This window comes from Ahaetulla prasina, chromosome 4 (genome assembly GCF_028640845.1).
Source record: "Ahaetulla prasina isolate Xishuangbanna chromosome 4, ASM2864084v1, whole genome shotgun sequence".
Lineage (NCBI taxonomy): Eukaryota > Metazoa > Chordata > Lepidosauria > Squamata > Colubridae > Ahaetulla > Ahaetulla prasina.
This window is the reverse complement of record NC_080542.1, coordinates 114,704,761-114,721,507: the sequence shown is the minus strand read 5'-3', so window position 1 is coordinate 114,721,507 and position 16,747 is coordinate 114,704,761. Positions and strand designations below refer to the sequence as shown.

The following is a 16,747-nucleotide window of genomic DNA, read 5'->3' as shown; positions in this document are numbered from 1 at the left end:
TTTATTCTTAAATTATTAAGTAGGACTATATCTTACCTGATTATATGAAATGTAATACAGGCAGATCACTGTATATGAAACCAAAAAAGAAACCAGATAGCTTGGCTAGATATATACACATATAAAAATACCTTTTTTAAAACTTAGTACTAATTATAATTAGTAATGACAATCAAATTGACAATGTGTGGTAGACATGTGTTTTTCAAATTGGAATAAGAATCTGTAATTTGAAAAATCTTTGATTTGAAATAAAATCAGAGTAACAAAAATTTTCTCTGATTACTGCAAAGTATATTATGCTATAACTACATACAGTAGTCCTCTCTGTACTACTACACTGAAAGTGAATTCATAATTCATAGATTCAATATGAAATTAATTACAAAAATTAACCAAAACCAAAAATCCATTAATTAATTAATTACACTCTTAATTCCTAACATAGTACTGTATCAATCATATCTGGAAGACAAATATTAATCATATTCTGCTGAGACCACAGACTAGAACTAAAAAAGCTTTTCTTTCCAAAAAAGAATCTAGAGAAAGAGTTCACTGATTAATGAATTGTTTCTGAACAATTCTGCTTTCCTCCAAATAGATAAATATTATGCCAGAAATCTCAACCATTCAATGCTGGTCATGCTGGATAGGATTTAAAAGAAAAGTTGGATAAAGCCTAGTCCAAATCTTGGTTTAGAAGGCTGTTTGAAATGAACATATTTTCTGAATCTTTCATGCTGAAAAATCTTTTACTTAATACCTCCAATATATGCCAGCAGAATAATTTGTGAAATAGTGAAATATTTCAACTCTCTCTCATACACACTTAAGAAAACATGTTTGTGCCCATTCATATGCATGTGTACTTAACAGCCATATGTAAAACATTAGTGCTGCATGACTGTGACAACATTTTTCAGATTCTCTCTTTTTCTTACTCCAAATGTCCATCTCTTGGGAGTATAAATAGAAAAGAAAGAGAAGTGAAAGCTGAATTTTGAAGACTAAAATTACTCCTGAAAGGAAGAAAGCAAAGTGAACAACAGAAATAAAAATGCCTCCAATATGTTTCTCTGGCCTAAACCCAAGAATTCATATATATTATAGAGGAAGGGTGAAAGGGAACACACAATATATTTGGCATTTCATTCTCCTACCTCCATTTACAGATTGTGATTTCAAAAAAGGAAAAATCCAGAGAGAAGAAAGAAAAAATTATATATACCTCTATGTTTTTAAGACAGCATGATTGTAGGTACAAATATGCACTCTTTTATGCTTTGTGTTAAGGGCATCATTGAAATAAGACAAAGGGCCAATGGATCAAAGATTAAGGGTTCCTAAAATATACTGCACTATCAAATAAACATTTCAGTACTACATGATATGCCAATAGTTCCTTCTCAAAGTGTTAAATATCTACTATAGTTTATCAAATGGTTGACTAGTTTAATAAACTGCCCTGTTTCTGTACTTCCCAACATTGTTAACTGAAAATTTATTTATGACTTTGTACACTTAAGTTATCAATTTTTGCTTATTTGAAATTATATTGTATTTATTTTTCACTTCTTTTTCAAAGAACTAAAAAATAGACTTCAATTCTAGTGTTCTAATGTTCTGGCTCCGAATGCTCTGTAATTATTCGAAAGACCTTTAAAGCAGATTGGCTAGGAACCAGTGGTGGGTTTCAAATTTTTTAATATTGGTTCTGTAGGCATGGTTTGATGAGTATGGGCAGGGAAAGGATACTGTAAAATCTCCATTCCCACCCCAATCCAGGGGGAAATTACTGCAAAATCTCAATTTCCTCCCAATCAGCTGAGACTTGGGAGGCAGAGAATAGATGGAGGCAGGGCCAGTCAGAATTTTTACTACTGGTTCTCCGAACTACTCAAAATTTTTGCTACTGGTTCTCCAGAACCGGTCAGAACCTGCTGAAACCCACCTCTGCTAGGAACCATAGCAAAGGTTGCTATTTCAGGACTTCACTACCATGTCCCAGTTCCCATCACATAACAAATCAAATTTCTGTGAAACGAAGAGGAAACAAGGGATATATTCAATTAAAAAGCGGAAATTTAACAAAAAAAGTCAACTGGGCCTAGGACCTAGGTACTTTTTAAAGCAATTTTCTGGATCAAAGCAATGTTTTTCAGTTATTGGAACAGGTTGTCCATTTCTTATCATTGCTATGTACTTCTCCAACTTGCAATTCAGCAAACAGTCTAATCAGTAAGAGGCTGATAAGGCAGGGAAATCCATTAAAATGCTAAGTTTACACATGCATATTGCAATATTATGAATCTCTTAGACATTAAAATGCAATTGTAAATAAATTACATAACCATATTTGTCATTTTTCACGTCAACTTGAAAAGATCTGTTTCACAGCAAGCAAAAACTTCTGAACAGAGAAGACATATTGTTAATTCATGTAGTATTTATTTTTTGAGACGGCCTGATAATATTTACCATAATTCTGCACAAAACATTATTTATATCAAGTAACAAACTAGATATCTACTATAATTCTAAGCAAAATTCAAAGAATCAGATATTGTTTTGTATTGCAAATGCCATCGCCTATTACATCAAGTCAGAATTGTGTCTAACCATCTTTACATCTGTTCATACATGCACTCTGGTTTCCTTCACTGGTTTAAAAAGTAGATATAATTAAAAGGAGACATAATTGTCTAGATGTAAGTCATATACAGGCAATTTTTTTCAGGCAATTGTTGGAGAAAGGTAAAACAGAACAGAAAAATACAAAACTTGAACATCTAACAACAGAGCATTATTATAATTAAGACAAATTCTTTTTTTAACTGAGTTTTAAGTAATATTTTAGAAAGAAGTTATTAGAGTTTCATACTTATAATTTACTATTAGCCACTTATCTATCTAATGAAGTTGTAAGAAAATATATATTGTAAACATAGCACACACAATTAAAACTAACTTAGGACATGGCAGCAATGTAAAACCACATGCTTGTTTATTGGGTGACACTTTGTCTACTGAAAGTGAACACTCAGTACTTTATAACCAGCACATAGATCAATCGATTCCAATGTATCATTTATAGGAGAATCTTTCTAAACCTAAGGCTTGAAAACTTTTAACAAGACAGCTATCAAGAAACAAATCAAATAAGTCAGCCATTCTGCACTTCTACATTTCATTTTTTTTCCCAAGCTAGGCCCCCTGCTAAGACATTCAATAACAGAAAGCAGCACAAGGTTTTGGTGTCCCTCTGCTTCTACCCACTGTGATTTATTCTTGTGTATTTGAAATCCAATCACGTAACCCCACACTACATATAGAAAATGACCTTGAAAATGTCAGCTTGTTCATTTTGACTGAAGTCTAATCTCTTAGGTTATGGTAGGAGAGTTGCAAGAAGTAGAGTTACTCTGGAAAATTATCATGACAAAAGAGGGAAGGGGTTCTGTTAGTTTGGGAATAAAGACATTCAAAAAAGTGGTTCTGTAGTCAGGTATTTTTCTTCCACTTTGGTAATTATACCTACAGAGAATATGATATTGCACAATAATGCCTAATGGCTTTTTTGGTAAGTTCCAGCAAAATTCACAATGGATAATCACATATTTTAAATACTCAGGCATTAACAAGTTGAAACCTATTTAACCCTTTGCAGTACAACTGTGGAATATCATTTTTTTTTAAAGTGTATTAGCTAAAGCAGGGGTAGTCAACCTTTTTATACCTACCGCCCATTTTTGTATCTCTGTTAGTAGTAAAATTTTCTAACCGCCCACCAGTTCCACAGTAATGCACCGTGTATCGTCGTCTTGTACATCGTGGATTGGGTTTGCAGGGGGGCGCCGGCTACCAGCTCTGCTTGTCTGTTAGAGCTGGGTGGTGTGGGGGGAGATGCATGAGCTATTCTGGGATGAGGGTCTTTTGTTTGTGGTTGCACTATAGTGCGATTTAGTTTCACTTACGTAACGTGAACTAAACTTATGCGCGGGCGATACAAATAGTATATTTTCAGCAATTTAAATTGTCACGGGGAATTTTATGTAAACCTAATGAAAATGTTTTTAAATAATGCTATGAAATTTTTTTAAACAATTCAATTAAATTAAAAAAAAGGAAAGTGCTTCAGTACCAGACAAACCTACCGCCCACCATGAAAGCTGGAACGCCCACTAGTGGGCGGTATGGACCAGGTTGACTACTACTGAACTAAAGAATTCCAAGTGAAAATATGCAACTAAGAAATTTCAAATTGATTGCTATGTGTTTAACTAAAACATGAAATGATGCAAAATGTGTAATTGTAATATTTGTTATTTTGGTTTCTTTCCTTCCTTCCTTCCTTCCTTCCTTCCTTCCTTCCTTCCTTCCTTCCTTCCTTCCTTCCTATTTTTATGACATGTGTAATATTTCTAATCATGAATAGAGTATTCATGAGTAGAAATATTATTTGTCAATATTCATTGTATTAAAGTTCTGAAATATCCCAATAAAATTACTGGGAGAATGTTCTAGAAATAAAATTGTTTTTCTTAGTTATTTATAAACAGTAATTTCCTTTAAAAAAAGTCATGAATAAGATATATGCTATCACATACTTTTCATTTTCCCACTTGATTTCCTTCAGTAGAATTAATAACTCTTAAAAATCATTAATTATTTATTTACGTCACCTTAAAATCAGCAGAATACAAGTTTTACAAGCTAGAATTGCAAACCATCTTTCATGCTTTATAAATATTTTTGGTGATACTTAGAAGCATCAAGTAAATATTACTGCTTCAAATGACTAGTTATAAATTATTACTGGTTAATTTCATTAGCTACATTAGTGGAAATCATGAAAAGGACTATCAGAGTAATTATACATACATGTTTTATAAATTTTTCTAAAAACCCTCAAGGCAAGCCTATAAAATGGAATACCTGAAGATTAAGATTGAGTTTTGTTTCTCCCAATCTATATATACTGATAGCCATTATGTGTTTTCAGATGTAAGGCCAAATCATGTGAAAGAGGCTAACACTGGCAATGAAAACTTGACAGTTTCCAAAAGCCAACTGCAGCTTAATAGGTTGAAATTTAGCTTTCTATAGCAATAATAAATGAGAAAAAACAGTTTCATAAAACTATAGTTTAAAATCATTTTGATTCCACTAATCAGTTAAGACTGTTCATATATTCAAGGACCAAACAAGTAGACAGTTAAAATGAACAAACCAGAAACATATGAAGTTGGTCACAGGGCTGGTCAACTAGGGACCAGAGCTTGGGAAGCTACTGCCAGGTCAGAAGAACTATTTGCTGTTCAGGCTCTATCTGGCCTGTGTTTTATATGCAAGTAACCTCAAGCTTCAATCACATTAGCAGCTATTGGTCATCTGGAAAACATTTTTGCTTGTAATCCTGAAAGGCCCCTATTAAGTGATGACAACACAAGGCTAAATTGATGAATGATCTCACTTGAGGTAATATACGTTTAATGTACATCAAAAAAACCCATTCATCAAAAATCTAACCCAGCCCCTGCAGTTTTCTTGGCAAGGGTTTTTAGAAGTGAAAGAGCTGAGAGAGAATGACTGGCCCAGTTTGCTTCATGCTAAGGCAGCACTAGAACCTATGGTCTCCTGGTTTCTAGCCTATGTCTGATGTCTACACCAGACTGGCTCTCTTACTTCTTTACATTTTTGATTGCTCCATTCAATATCAAGGTAATGAAATAGAATAGAGTAGAGTAGAGCAGAGCAGAGCAGAACAGAACAGAACAGAATTCTTTATTGGCCAAGTGTGATTGGACACACAAGGAATTTGTCTTTAAAAACATTTTTTAAATCATTAAAATTTAATTTTAATTTAAAATTTAATGATTTTTAAATCATTAAAAACAAAGAATAATTAAAAAAAACCTTTAAAATGTGTACCAGATAAACCTTTAATTAAAAGAACAGCATCAATGCCAGAAATGAAATATAATTTATCAATATAATTTGCACTCAATAGGCAATATAATTTTCATTTAATAACAAATTAAGAAGCTAGTTACTCAGATATACTTTTCCCAGGCCTTTTACAGGCAGAACCAGCCCCTTAAATTGGCTCTAAATCAAATAGGAAATTTATAAAGTTTTCTGAATGTTGGGACTTGTCTTAGGTAGACATTTTTCTGAACATTTTTCAAGGGATGTGTCATATAAATGTTATTATAGTAATTTTGAAATAAGATATTAAACCATAGACCTCTGTGGTCAGGTATTGCCTTTTCCAACATGATAGACACTCTCTGATATACACACACACATACACACACACACACACACATATATATATATATGCAAATCAATGTTCAGTTGGTCATTCTTCTAATAAGCTCACAAAACACTTCCAATTAAGGCTGGAAATTAATGTTTAAATTAGCAAATGATTAGCATTAATTTTTACCAAGATTATTTATATTTTTTATCACTGCATTTATTTCTTTAGCAAAGAAAATGCAACTGTAACAAATTATTTAGATTTTAATTATTTTATGTTATAAGAATTATTTTCAAGAAAATTGAGAAAACCATAGGAAATAAACATGGCAGGTTTTGAAGATTTAACTGCTCATAAAATATACAGTATGTTCATGATAAAAACGGCATAGTGGACAGAAACTTTCCACTTTGGGCCATGCTATTTTTTTTCCCAATAAGGAACATTCTTACACAATTTTGTCAATTGCTTTTAGAAATCATTTCAATTGCCTAGGCCGGGTGTCGGCAACATGCAGCTCCTGGGCCATTTGCAGCTCTTTCGTCCCCCTAGTGTGGCTCCCTGCTGGCTGACTGGCCCCACCCCTTACTCTCCTCTCCCAGTTCCTCCTCGCATGACCTGAGAAGGTAAGGGCGACAGGAGGGATGGAGACTCGCTCCACATTCCAGAGCGGGAGAGAAATGCCCCTGTACTTGCCTCATCTCGTGGGCACTTCATTCAATGCTTCTTGGTGCTTCTTGGTGTTACTTTATTTATTTATAATTTAATTTCTATATCGCCTTTCTCCCGAAGGATTCAGGGCGGTTTACAGCCATATTTAAAAACACAGAATACAAACAACAAGTTTAAAACAGAATTTAAAAACAAATATTTAATAGGCCGAATCAAACTAAAACGGTCATAGACCGACATAAAACCTATTTAAAATTGCAATTTAAAATTACGCTTAGGCCAGTCCCGCACGATGAAATAATAAAGTCTTAAGTTCATGTTTGAAGGTCTGGAGGTCGGGGAGTTGGCGCAACCCCGGAGGCAGCTCATTCCAAAGGGCAGGTGCTGCCACAGAGAAGGCTCTCCCCCTGGGGGCCGCCGACCGACATTGTTTGGTCGACGGCACCCTGAGAAGGCCCACCCTGTGGGAGCGCACAGGTCATTGGGAGGCTATCGGTGGCAGAAGGCAGTCTCGTAAATAGCCCGGTCCTAAGCCATGGAGCGCTTTAAAGGTGATAACCAACACCTTGAATTGCACCCGGAAGGCTACCGGCAGCCAGTGCAGGCCGCGCAGGATAGGTGTTATGTGGGAGCTCCCTCTATCACCCACGCAGCTGCATTCTGGACTAGCTGGAGCCTCCTGGTGCTCTTCAAGGGGAGCCCCATGTAGAGAGCATTGCAATAGTTCAGGCGGGAAGTAACGAGGGCGTGAGTGACCGTGCGTAAGGAGTCCCGGTCTAGGAAGGGGCACAACTGGCGAATCAGGGGAACCTGATAAAATGCTCCCCTGGCGACGGCCGTCAAATGTTCCTCTAAGGACAGCTGATCGTCAAGGAGAATGCCCAAGTTGCGCACCTCCCCCTGGGGGCCAATACTTCACCCCCAACAGTCAGCAATGGCGTAAGCTGACTGTACCGGGACACCGGAACCCACAGCCACTCTGTCTTGGAAGGATTGAGCTGGAGCTTGTTCCTCCCCATCCAGACCCGCACGGCTTCAAGACACCGGGCCATCACCTCGACGGCTTTGTTGGGGTGGTTCGGGGTGGAAATGTACAGCTGAGTATCATCAGCGTACAGATTCCACCCCACACAATTCAGTCACTCAGGGAGACGCATCACTTTCTCTCTGCCCCAAGACACTGGCCCGGGCCGGCTGCGGCTGATGTTCTGCGTCATAATGGGCTCCAGGAGGAGAAGGGGACGCCATCTCCCCCATTGTGAAGCGCAATAAATTTAAGTCTGCTGCGCAAGATGCTGCCTGCTCCCCTAGTGACCCAGGTGCATGCAGCACCAAGAAGCGCTGGAAAAAATGCCCACAAGATGAGAGGCAAGTACAGAGGCACTTCCCTCCCACTTTGGAATTTGGAGCAAGTTTCCATCCCCGCCATTGCCCTTACTTTCTCAGGCCATGCAAAGAGTGACTGGGAGGGGGCGGCGAGGGGCAGGGGGCCAACCAGCTGGCAGGGAGTCACAGCAGGGGGACAAAAGAGCTTCATTTATCTGGGAACCTGAAGTGACTCTTGATTTAATGATATGGTAAAAAGCACCCAAAGAAGAAAGAAGAACATCAGCAAAAAAACAAACAAACCCAACCTTCACCTTTTTTTGGAAATGGTTCAAAAGGGAACACACACACACACACACACACACACGAGGGGGAGAGAAGGGGAGAGAATGAGAGAGAGAGAGAGAAGGAAGAGAAAGAGACAGAGAGAGAGAGAGGAAAAGAGGGAAACAAGAGAGAGAAATGAGAAAACGTTGAAGGGAGAGAATGAGAGAGAGGAAAAAGAGAAAAAAATGAGAGAGAGAGAAGGGGGAGAGAAGGGGGAGAGGGAGACAGAAATGAGAGCTGGAGGGAGAGAATGAGAGGGAAAAGAGGGAAACAAGAGAGAGAAGGGAAGAGAAAGAAAGAGACAGAGAGAGAGAGAGAGGAGAGGAAAGGAGAGAGGGAGGAAGAGGAAGAGGAAAAAGAGAAAAAAGGGAGGGAGGGAGAGAGAGAAACCCATTTCCCACAGAAAACACCAGGAGCCACAAAACCCGGGTAAGCATGGCTGGGGGCTGATGTGACTGGGTGGGAATGATGTTGAGTTGGCCACGCCTACCCAGGTTTTGTGGCTCTCAGTATTTTCTTTTCTGTGGGAAATGGGTCCAAATGGCTCTTCGAGTGTTTAAGGTTGCAGATCCCTGGCTATAGGATAGCAATATAAAGCAAAGTACAACTTACAGCAGTACTTACTTACAGCAATTACACAGTATTGAATAAAAATTAGCATTTATATGCTAATGTATGTACTGGTACTAATATCAAATACCATATTTGTGAATCAGATTTACCTTTTTTTCCCCTAAACAAATAGGATTTAATGCATTAGCTTTTATTTTTAACCACTGCCACACATAATCCAAGCTTTAAGAAAGATGGGTAAACATAATTAAAATAGCTACAAATGTTATTCTATTGATCCTCTAAAGCAGGGGTGTCCAAACTTGGTCCCTTTAAGACTTGTGGACTTCAATTCCCAGAGTTCCTCAGCCAGCTTTGCTTTGCTTTGCTGGCTGAGGGACTCTGGGAGTTGAAGTCCACAAGTCTTAAAGGGACCAAGTTTGGACACCCCTGCTCTAAAGGAATCCTCACTGTTCTTCATAAAAAACATTAAATTATCAATTCCATTTGCAGAAATAGGTGAGTGGAGTAAGGTGGAAGGGACATTTTAATTTCAAAATGCTTACATTTCTCTATATTTATACAATAATCACCCAATAATGTATTTGTTTTCTTGGAGAGATGTTCCTTTTTTTATAACGCTATTTAAGTATAGCATGGTAATAATACAATGGATGATTAATGGTTAGAACACTCCAAAACTTTAATAATAAAGTAAGAGAAAAAGAAATGAAAAATTCAAGCTTTAAAGAATAAAAATATTTACTTTTAACATACCTTCAAAAATATTGTTTTCAGCTCGGCTGGATCAGCTCTCTTGGTTAGAGCCACCTACAAGTAAATACAATTGTATTAATATGCATGGTCTATGCAAGGGATGTCAAAATGTCATAAAAACAAAAGAAATTCAAACAAAAGAATACACAATGAAATATAAATGTACTCAAATAAGTTAAGCAGTAGTTTATGTGAAAAATAAATGGGTGCTTAACAATTATTCAGTGAGTTTGCTGGAAATATTCCACAAAACAATATAACAAATCTTAAGTGTGTAGAAAGATAAGAAGACTTTGCATATACAGCAAACTCACTCATACTGCTGGATTTCATTTTTATAACCTGCTTACTATAGTTAATCTGGGGTATATGCAATAGATACAGCAACATAACTGACAAGAGCCTTAATATATAAATTATTTCTGCTGCAACTTTATTTGCTTCATTATGTTAAAAGCTAGGTGGGAAAAAGCTAAGGTGAGTCAGTCTTGTTTAGCAGTTGAACAAAGATCATCACAAAACTCCAGGCTTATAGATTGGAATGGGGAGCAAAATAAATAAATAATCTCAAATATGGTGATGAAAAAGCATTTTCCTGTTGCTGCTTTAAAATGGGCACATCCCTCACTTCATCATATTTGCTATCTTTTTTTTATTATTTTAAATTTTACTGATTTGTTGTAATTTCTTTGATTGTTGAAAATTGGTATATAAATTTAATATATTATTATTATTGTTGTTGCTGTTGTTAATCTTCAATTTGATTCACAATCTAGGACTGGTAAAAACGTAACAGCTCAAGTCCTAACCCCCGGAGGCTCCCAAAAAAAAAAAAAAAAAAAAAAATTTGCCCGCCAACAGACCAAGGGGGCCTTGAGGAGGCCTGAACAGAACTGCAGAAGGGCACACGAGGCTGGAGAGAAGACTGCTTGCTAGATCTTCACAAGGTAAGTGACCCAGTGCCACACGTTGGGGGAAAAGTAATTTGGGAAACATGATGTATTTCAGTGGGCCGGGGACGTCTTGGGTGGTTTTAGGTAGGTGGCCTGTTCCATCACCTCCTGCCTTCCCCACCCTGAAATACCTCATGTGCACTTAACGAGCCTTGTATTTGATTAGCGAATGCATGGGCAGAAGAATGGAATGATCTCATTCAAGGTACAAGATTCAGTTCCACAAATCCTCAGGTTATGAATGGAATAGGCAGGCTCCATTACATTTGTAACTCGAGGACTACCTTTATAGGCAGATCCAAGTAGGCTATTGGGATCTAATAAGTTTAAAATTTCCATGTATCTAGGCAACCCTTTGGATATCATCATCATCATCATCTTCCAAAATGTAGTCAGGAATCAAGCTTCATTCTGGCACACTTTTAACATTTATTAGAAATCTTTAATTAAAGAGCTAAAACAAAATGAAAGCAAGCAAAACAAATTGCAAGAACAACTATCAAAACTAACTTGACAACAATCAATTTGTTCAAAGTTGGAATGGAATGAATTTGATTGTATATCCAGGCTAATTTAAGGATCATAATGAAAACTGAAAAATTGACTTTGGCCAGTAGATGGGAGACCAGCAGTGATGTACTTTGGCATTCCATAAAAAAATATGCTGTTATGAAATTGATGTAAGATTTTAGCAAAGTGCATTTCAGTATCACCTAATTCCTGTTTATTATGTTCCAATTCTGAATTTTTTTAAAAATCTGAATAACAAAATCCAATGTTATTGCAATTCCAACACTGCATCTCTCTTTTGTCTTATGACCCACAGCACATAACAGACACAAACAGTCATAAGGACTGATAGCTCACATAGATCCATACCTGACAGATATAGATGTATAAATAGGGAAATTGTTAAGCAATTCTTAATAAAAATTCTTAACTATTAAAGCATAGTATGACCACTCTCCCAACTGCGGAAAGATAACACTGATTTAATTTGTAATCTATTACTTTCTATTATAACGAATATGTACAATGTACTTTAACATTATGTACTTTAACATTAGTTTGAATGAAAAATTGCCAGTAAATAAATAAAATTTAGTCAAATCTTTTAACTTCTTTTTTCAAAATTTTAATGAGACTTTAAAAATGTCACCTATTCTGTTAGTTAATATGTTTACATGAAATGATCTGCATTATATTAACTCCAAAATCAATTTTAGAAGCTTTGTCTCTACAAGGTAAATCAAGTTTAACCCAACATTTTTACATAAATAAAAAAGAATGAAATCATTATTTGTTTATTTGAATTTATCTAAGTCCAGTGAATTCAGGGTGGTATGCAAAGTATGGAAAATCCATAAAGCAGATAAAACACCAAATCAAGCAGACAACCTAAACTAAAATGATCTTATAAACAACAGAAATCAAATAAAGCAGGGCTCCCCAAAATGTGATGATGCATTAGTACAACAAATCTCAGGCCTGAGTCCAAAGCCAAGTTTTAGGAGTTTTTCCATTACACTGGCAGAGAAGGCATAGTCCTTATCTATTGGGAGTTATTGCAAATATGTTTTTCACTGTTAAAAATAAAATGCTCTAGGCTATCCAGGAAATGCTGGATCTTTTATATCGAAATGATATCCTGGGCTTGTTTTAGTTTATCCCATATGCTTTAACTAGCATGATCAACAGCAAGGGATTATGTGAACTGCAAAATAAAACATACTGAGCCAAAAAGTTGTCTGTTCCTGCTATTAAGTTTTCCTGTATGAATCTCTCAATCATGACAAAATACTAATATTTGGCAAATATAAAATCTAACTTCAGTGTCAATTAGCTGGCTAATAACAATGTTTAACAGAACAAGTCATGCCAACATATGTAATGAGTGACTAATGGAGAAGAAACCACATTTTAATTAATCTTCAGAATACTTTTATACTATAGATTTAGAATAACAATAAAATAAAACTATGTTTTTACTACATAAGTTCTTTTTAAAACTTCCTTAATTTTTTACATTAAATTATCAGTCACTCAGAATAAAATCTTTTATTCCAAACAACCATCCTGTTCTTTAAAAGAAGACATAAAATACAGATTCCCTGTGGAAACACAGGATTCCATGTGAAAAACTAGACAATTATTTGGGAAAACTTCATTTCTTTTCTAAATGAAACCAAGTATTCTTTATTTTATAGTACTTTAGATTTATAGTTATATTCTTTGTCAAAAGTATTGAAAACTTTTAAACTTTTCCATGAATGCATGAATATAATGCTAGTACATCTTAATAGGTTAAGAGTACAAAATGCTTTCAAGAGGTAATTACTTGAATCTAATTATTTTTAGAGTTATGTGATACATGGCATTAGCTGCACAGCACTTTATATTCAAAAAGGTAAGAAGGAGCTTTGGAATGAAAGAATACACAGCACTCATCTGATACTCCTTGAACCAAACACATATTTTCCTAAAATTGCACAGTAGCACTTTTACCCCCTACACCAAAACATCTTTCTGTCTCCAAATTATTAACTCTGACTCAAAAATGACAGTTCAAAAAGAGTAACATTTCACTATCATTAATAAATATTATTAAAAGATAGTATTTTGCCACTTCAAATTCTCTTTTACTAAAATAAACATATGTATTGTCCTTCTGCAAATATGATCTCTTCTATTGAAATAATAGTCAAGTCAATTTAGGGCAGGAGTGTCAAACACAAGGTCCATGGACCGGATCCGGCCCACGGGATGCTTAAATCCAGTCCTGAGGGCCAGACTGGGAATATGAAGGGACCGGCCTGCAGTGCATCTGGTGCCTAAAATGAGCCGTTTACGGCCCCTCTGGGCCTCGTTTTCACCCTCAATGGCCTCCTGCAGCACTCTGCCAGCTGAAACTGGGCTGAAAAATGGGCCCAAAACAGGCTGAAAAATGGGTCCAAAACAGGCTGAAAAACAAGCCCAAAACTGGCCAAAAAATGGGTGAAAAATAGGCCCAAAACCAGCCCACATGGCCCATTTTTAGCCAGCAGAAGCCATCCGTCCTGCTCCCGCCACCACAGAGGAAAACTATAATGCTGATCCAGCCCTCAAAAAAATCCAATTTCACACCCCTGGTTTAGAGGGTAGATTTTGTAACTTTGCATATGCATGCATCATATGGGTGAATACATCATCTCAGAAGAAACACAAGCAATGCCCCTTCTTGATAACCCTCTAAATCTTACATTATTCATTCACTTTAGCTTTTGCCTCTAATAAGAACTATGTGCCACACAATAAGAAACATATTGACATTAAGAACAAAGCACATAGTTTTGATCTCCTAACTGAATGCTAGCTATTTGGGGATCAATGATATTTGGCAGTTTATCCCTTCTAAAATTCACTAAAATGACCCAAGCAATTGTGGGGTAGGTTGCTTGAAAATGTGTATTATCTAAGTGTACATGCTGTCCTAAGTGTCATAATCTTGTGCTAAGACAGTTATTTGCTCAAGAGCCCATTCAAAAGGCATTGTGCTCTCTGTGGCAGAAGAGATCTAAATTCAATGAATTCTGCAACAACTGCACAAAATAACCTCACTACTACCACTACAAAAGATTTGTTATCTATCCCCTATCCCCCATTTCATTATCTATAAAAGAATGACCCAATATAGCTGCAAACCCAATATTCTGTTAAACATTCACGGTTTAGCACAAATGTAATATTTTTTATTTTTTTATTTTTGTCACATTATATACAAGCACATATAATGATAGAAAACAATAGGACAGGAACGGTAGGCACTTTTGTGCACTTATGCACGCCCCTTATAGTCCTCTTAGGAATGGGGTGAGGTTAATGGTAGACAGATTTTGGTTAAAGCTTTTGGGAGTTTGAGAAGAGACCACAGAGTCAGGTAGTGTGTTCCAAGCGTTAACAACTCTGTTACAAAAGTCATATTTTCTGCAATCATTAAGTTTGAATCTATTGTTTGCTCTTGTATTATTGCGATTGAAGCTAAAGTAGTCTTTAACAGGAAGGACACTGCAATAGATGATGCTATGTGTTAAACACAGGTCATGTCGGAGTCGGCCGAGTTCTAAATTTTCTAAGCCCAGGATTTCAAGTCTGGAGGTATAAGGTATTTTGTTGTTTACAGAGGAGTGGAGAACTCTTCTTGTAAAATATTTCTGGATTCGTTCAATTGTATTAATGTCAGAGATGTGGTATGGGTTCCAGACAGGTGAGCTGTATTCAAGAATGGGTCTTGCAAATGTTTTGTATGCTCTGGTTAGTAGTGTAGTGTTTTTTGGAAAAGAAGCTACGCAAAATTAGGTTTACAACTCTTAGAGCCTTTTTTGTTATGTAGTTGCAATGGGCTTTGGCACTTATCCCTACTACGTATACATTCCAATGTTAATACTTGCAGGATGTTGCAAATAGAAGGGAACTAATTATTGGATACTATCTGAAAAATAACTTAATAGCCTGGTTGAAATCATGGGGGTGGGGGTGGGGGGGAGGGATGGAGGGAGAATTTTAAATTAAATAATTTCAAAGAAAGTGAAAATTATATTACTATGCTATGTTGAACTATAATATAGTTCTGTAATATGACTATAACATTTCTTTCAATTTCAATCAGAGAACATCTTCATGTGTAACACTGCTACAGTACTCTTGTTTTTGCAAAGAAAGATAAAAACTAATCAGATCAGTGGAATTAGGCCACAGAAGATACCCATATACAGATAAGGTGAGCAAGACAGAACCTCGGACAGCTCCCAGTGAAGGTTCAGTAATGGATGTCGTTATGTTGATAGAGATGCCATCCTCTCTCTACCTACATCATTTCTCAGGCAGTTCTTTCCAGATCACAGAAGCTTCTAACACAATCCAAGCTGTGCAATTTTGGTTCCTGCCAAAGTTCTGATTCAGGAGACTAGGGAGATTTATTTGGGGAAGAAAACACTATATAGCTAATAAGAGACTTCTCCACTCATAGACAGAGAATTCTGGAAGGGGAGAGTGGTGGTGGTGGTGGTAGTGGTGGTGGTGGAAAAGGAGGAGAAGAAGGAGAAGGAGAAAGAGGAGGAGGAGGAGGAGGAGGAGGAGGAGGAGGAATGCCCCCTGCCCTCCTTCTCTCCGGTGTCAGAAAGGAAACTAGAAAGGGAGGAAACGTCATTAGTTCCTGCCAGTGAAGAAATGAAAGCCCTATACCCATTCTTGATTAGAAGGAGATAGGAAAAAAAGCAATTATCCACCAGAGTCAACAAGAAGGTAAAACAGGAAGGTAAGATAGAAAACATCAAATGCCATACTTAAGAACTATTCCATCAACATAGAACAAGGTAGGAGGGGTCCTTGGTGTTTTCTGAGCTTGGTTCTTTTCTTGATGATGATGAACAACTGATGATGTTCTGATACGTTACCTAGTTTAGGTAATGAAACATCTGCAAGAAAACAACCAAGGACCCCTCATTTCAATCTTGAGTTATAAATATTCTCCTGATGCTGTCAAGAGAATTTGTTGCATTTGTTGACAAGCTATGTTCACGTCTGTACTAATCTTGCCATATCATATCTGTGAATTCTTCTGCCAAGAAGCAAGTTCCTGAATATTAGGATACGTGTTTGAAGAACTGATTGGTGTGACATTAAAGTGAAAAAATAAGTATTTCATCTGGGATTTATAATTGGGATTTATATTGTGTATTTATGTGTTTTAAATAAGGCTGTACACCGCCCTGAGTCCTTCGGGAGAAGGGCGGTATAGAAATTTAATTAATCAATCAATCAATCAATCTGACACACAACCAAAGTTTTAAGACAATCAGTAAGTTTGGGATGGCACAACATCAGACATGACTTAGTT

The 16,747-nt window shown here is 36.5% G+C and overlaps 1 protein-coding gene across 3 annotated transcripts in view; it reads right to left on the bottom strand.

Annotated features, from left to right (window-relative positions):
• Positions 1-16,747, bottom strand: part of SLC25A13 (solute carrier family 25 member 13) — a 174,907-nt gene that overhangs the window by 124,854 nt on the left and 33,306 nt on the right. Inside the window, exons 2-3 of one of the 3 annotated variants that reach the window (XM_058180122.1) lie at positions 9,920-9,973; positions 3,344-3,425 (exon numbers count right to left, since the gene is read on the bottom strand). Coding sequence is in view for 1 of the 3 variants with exons in the window: in XM_058180121.1 (XP_058036104.1) it covers positions 9,920-9,973 (54 nt within the window). In the remaining 2 variants the exon portion in view is untranslated. Of the gene's footprint in view, positions 1-3,343; positions 3,426-9,908; positions 9,974-16,747 lie in introns of those variants that run through there. The other 2 variants (XM_058180123.1, XM_058180121.1) reach the window with 2 other exon arrangements.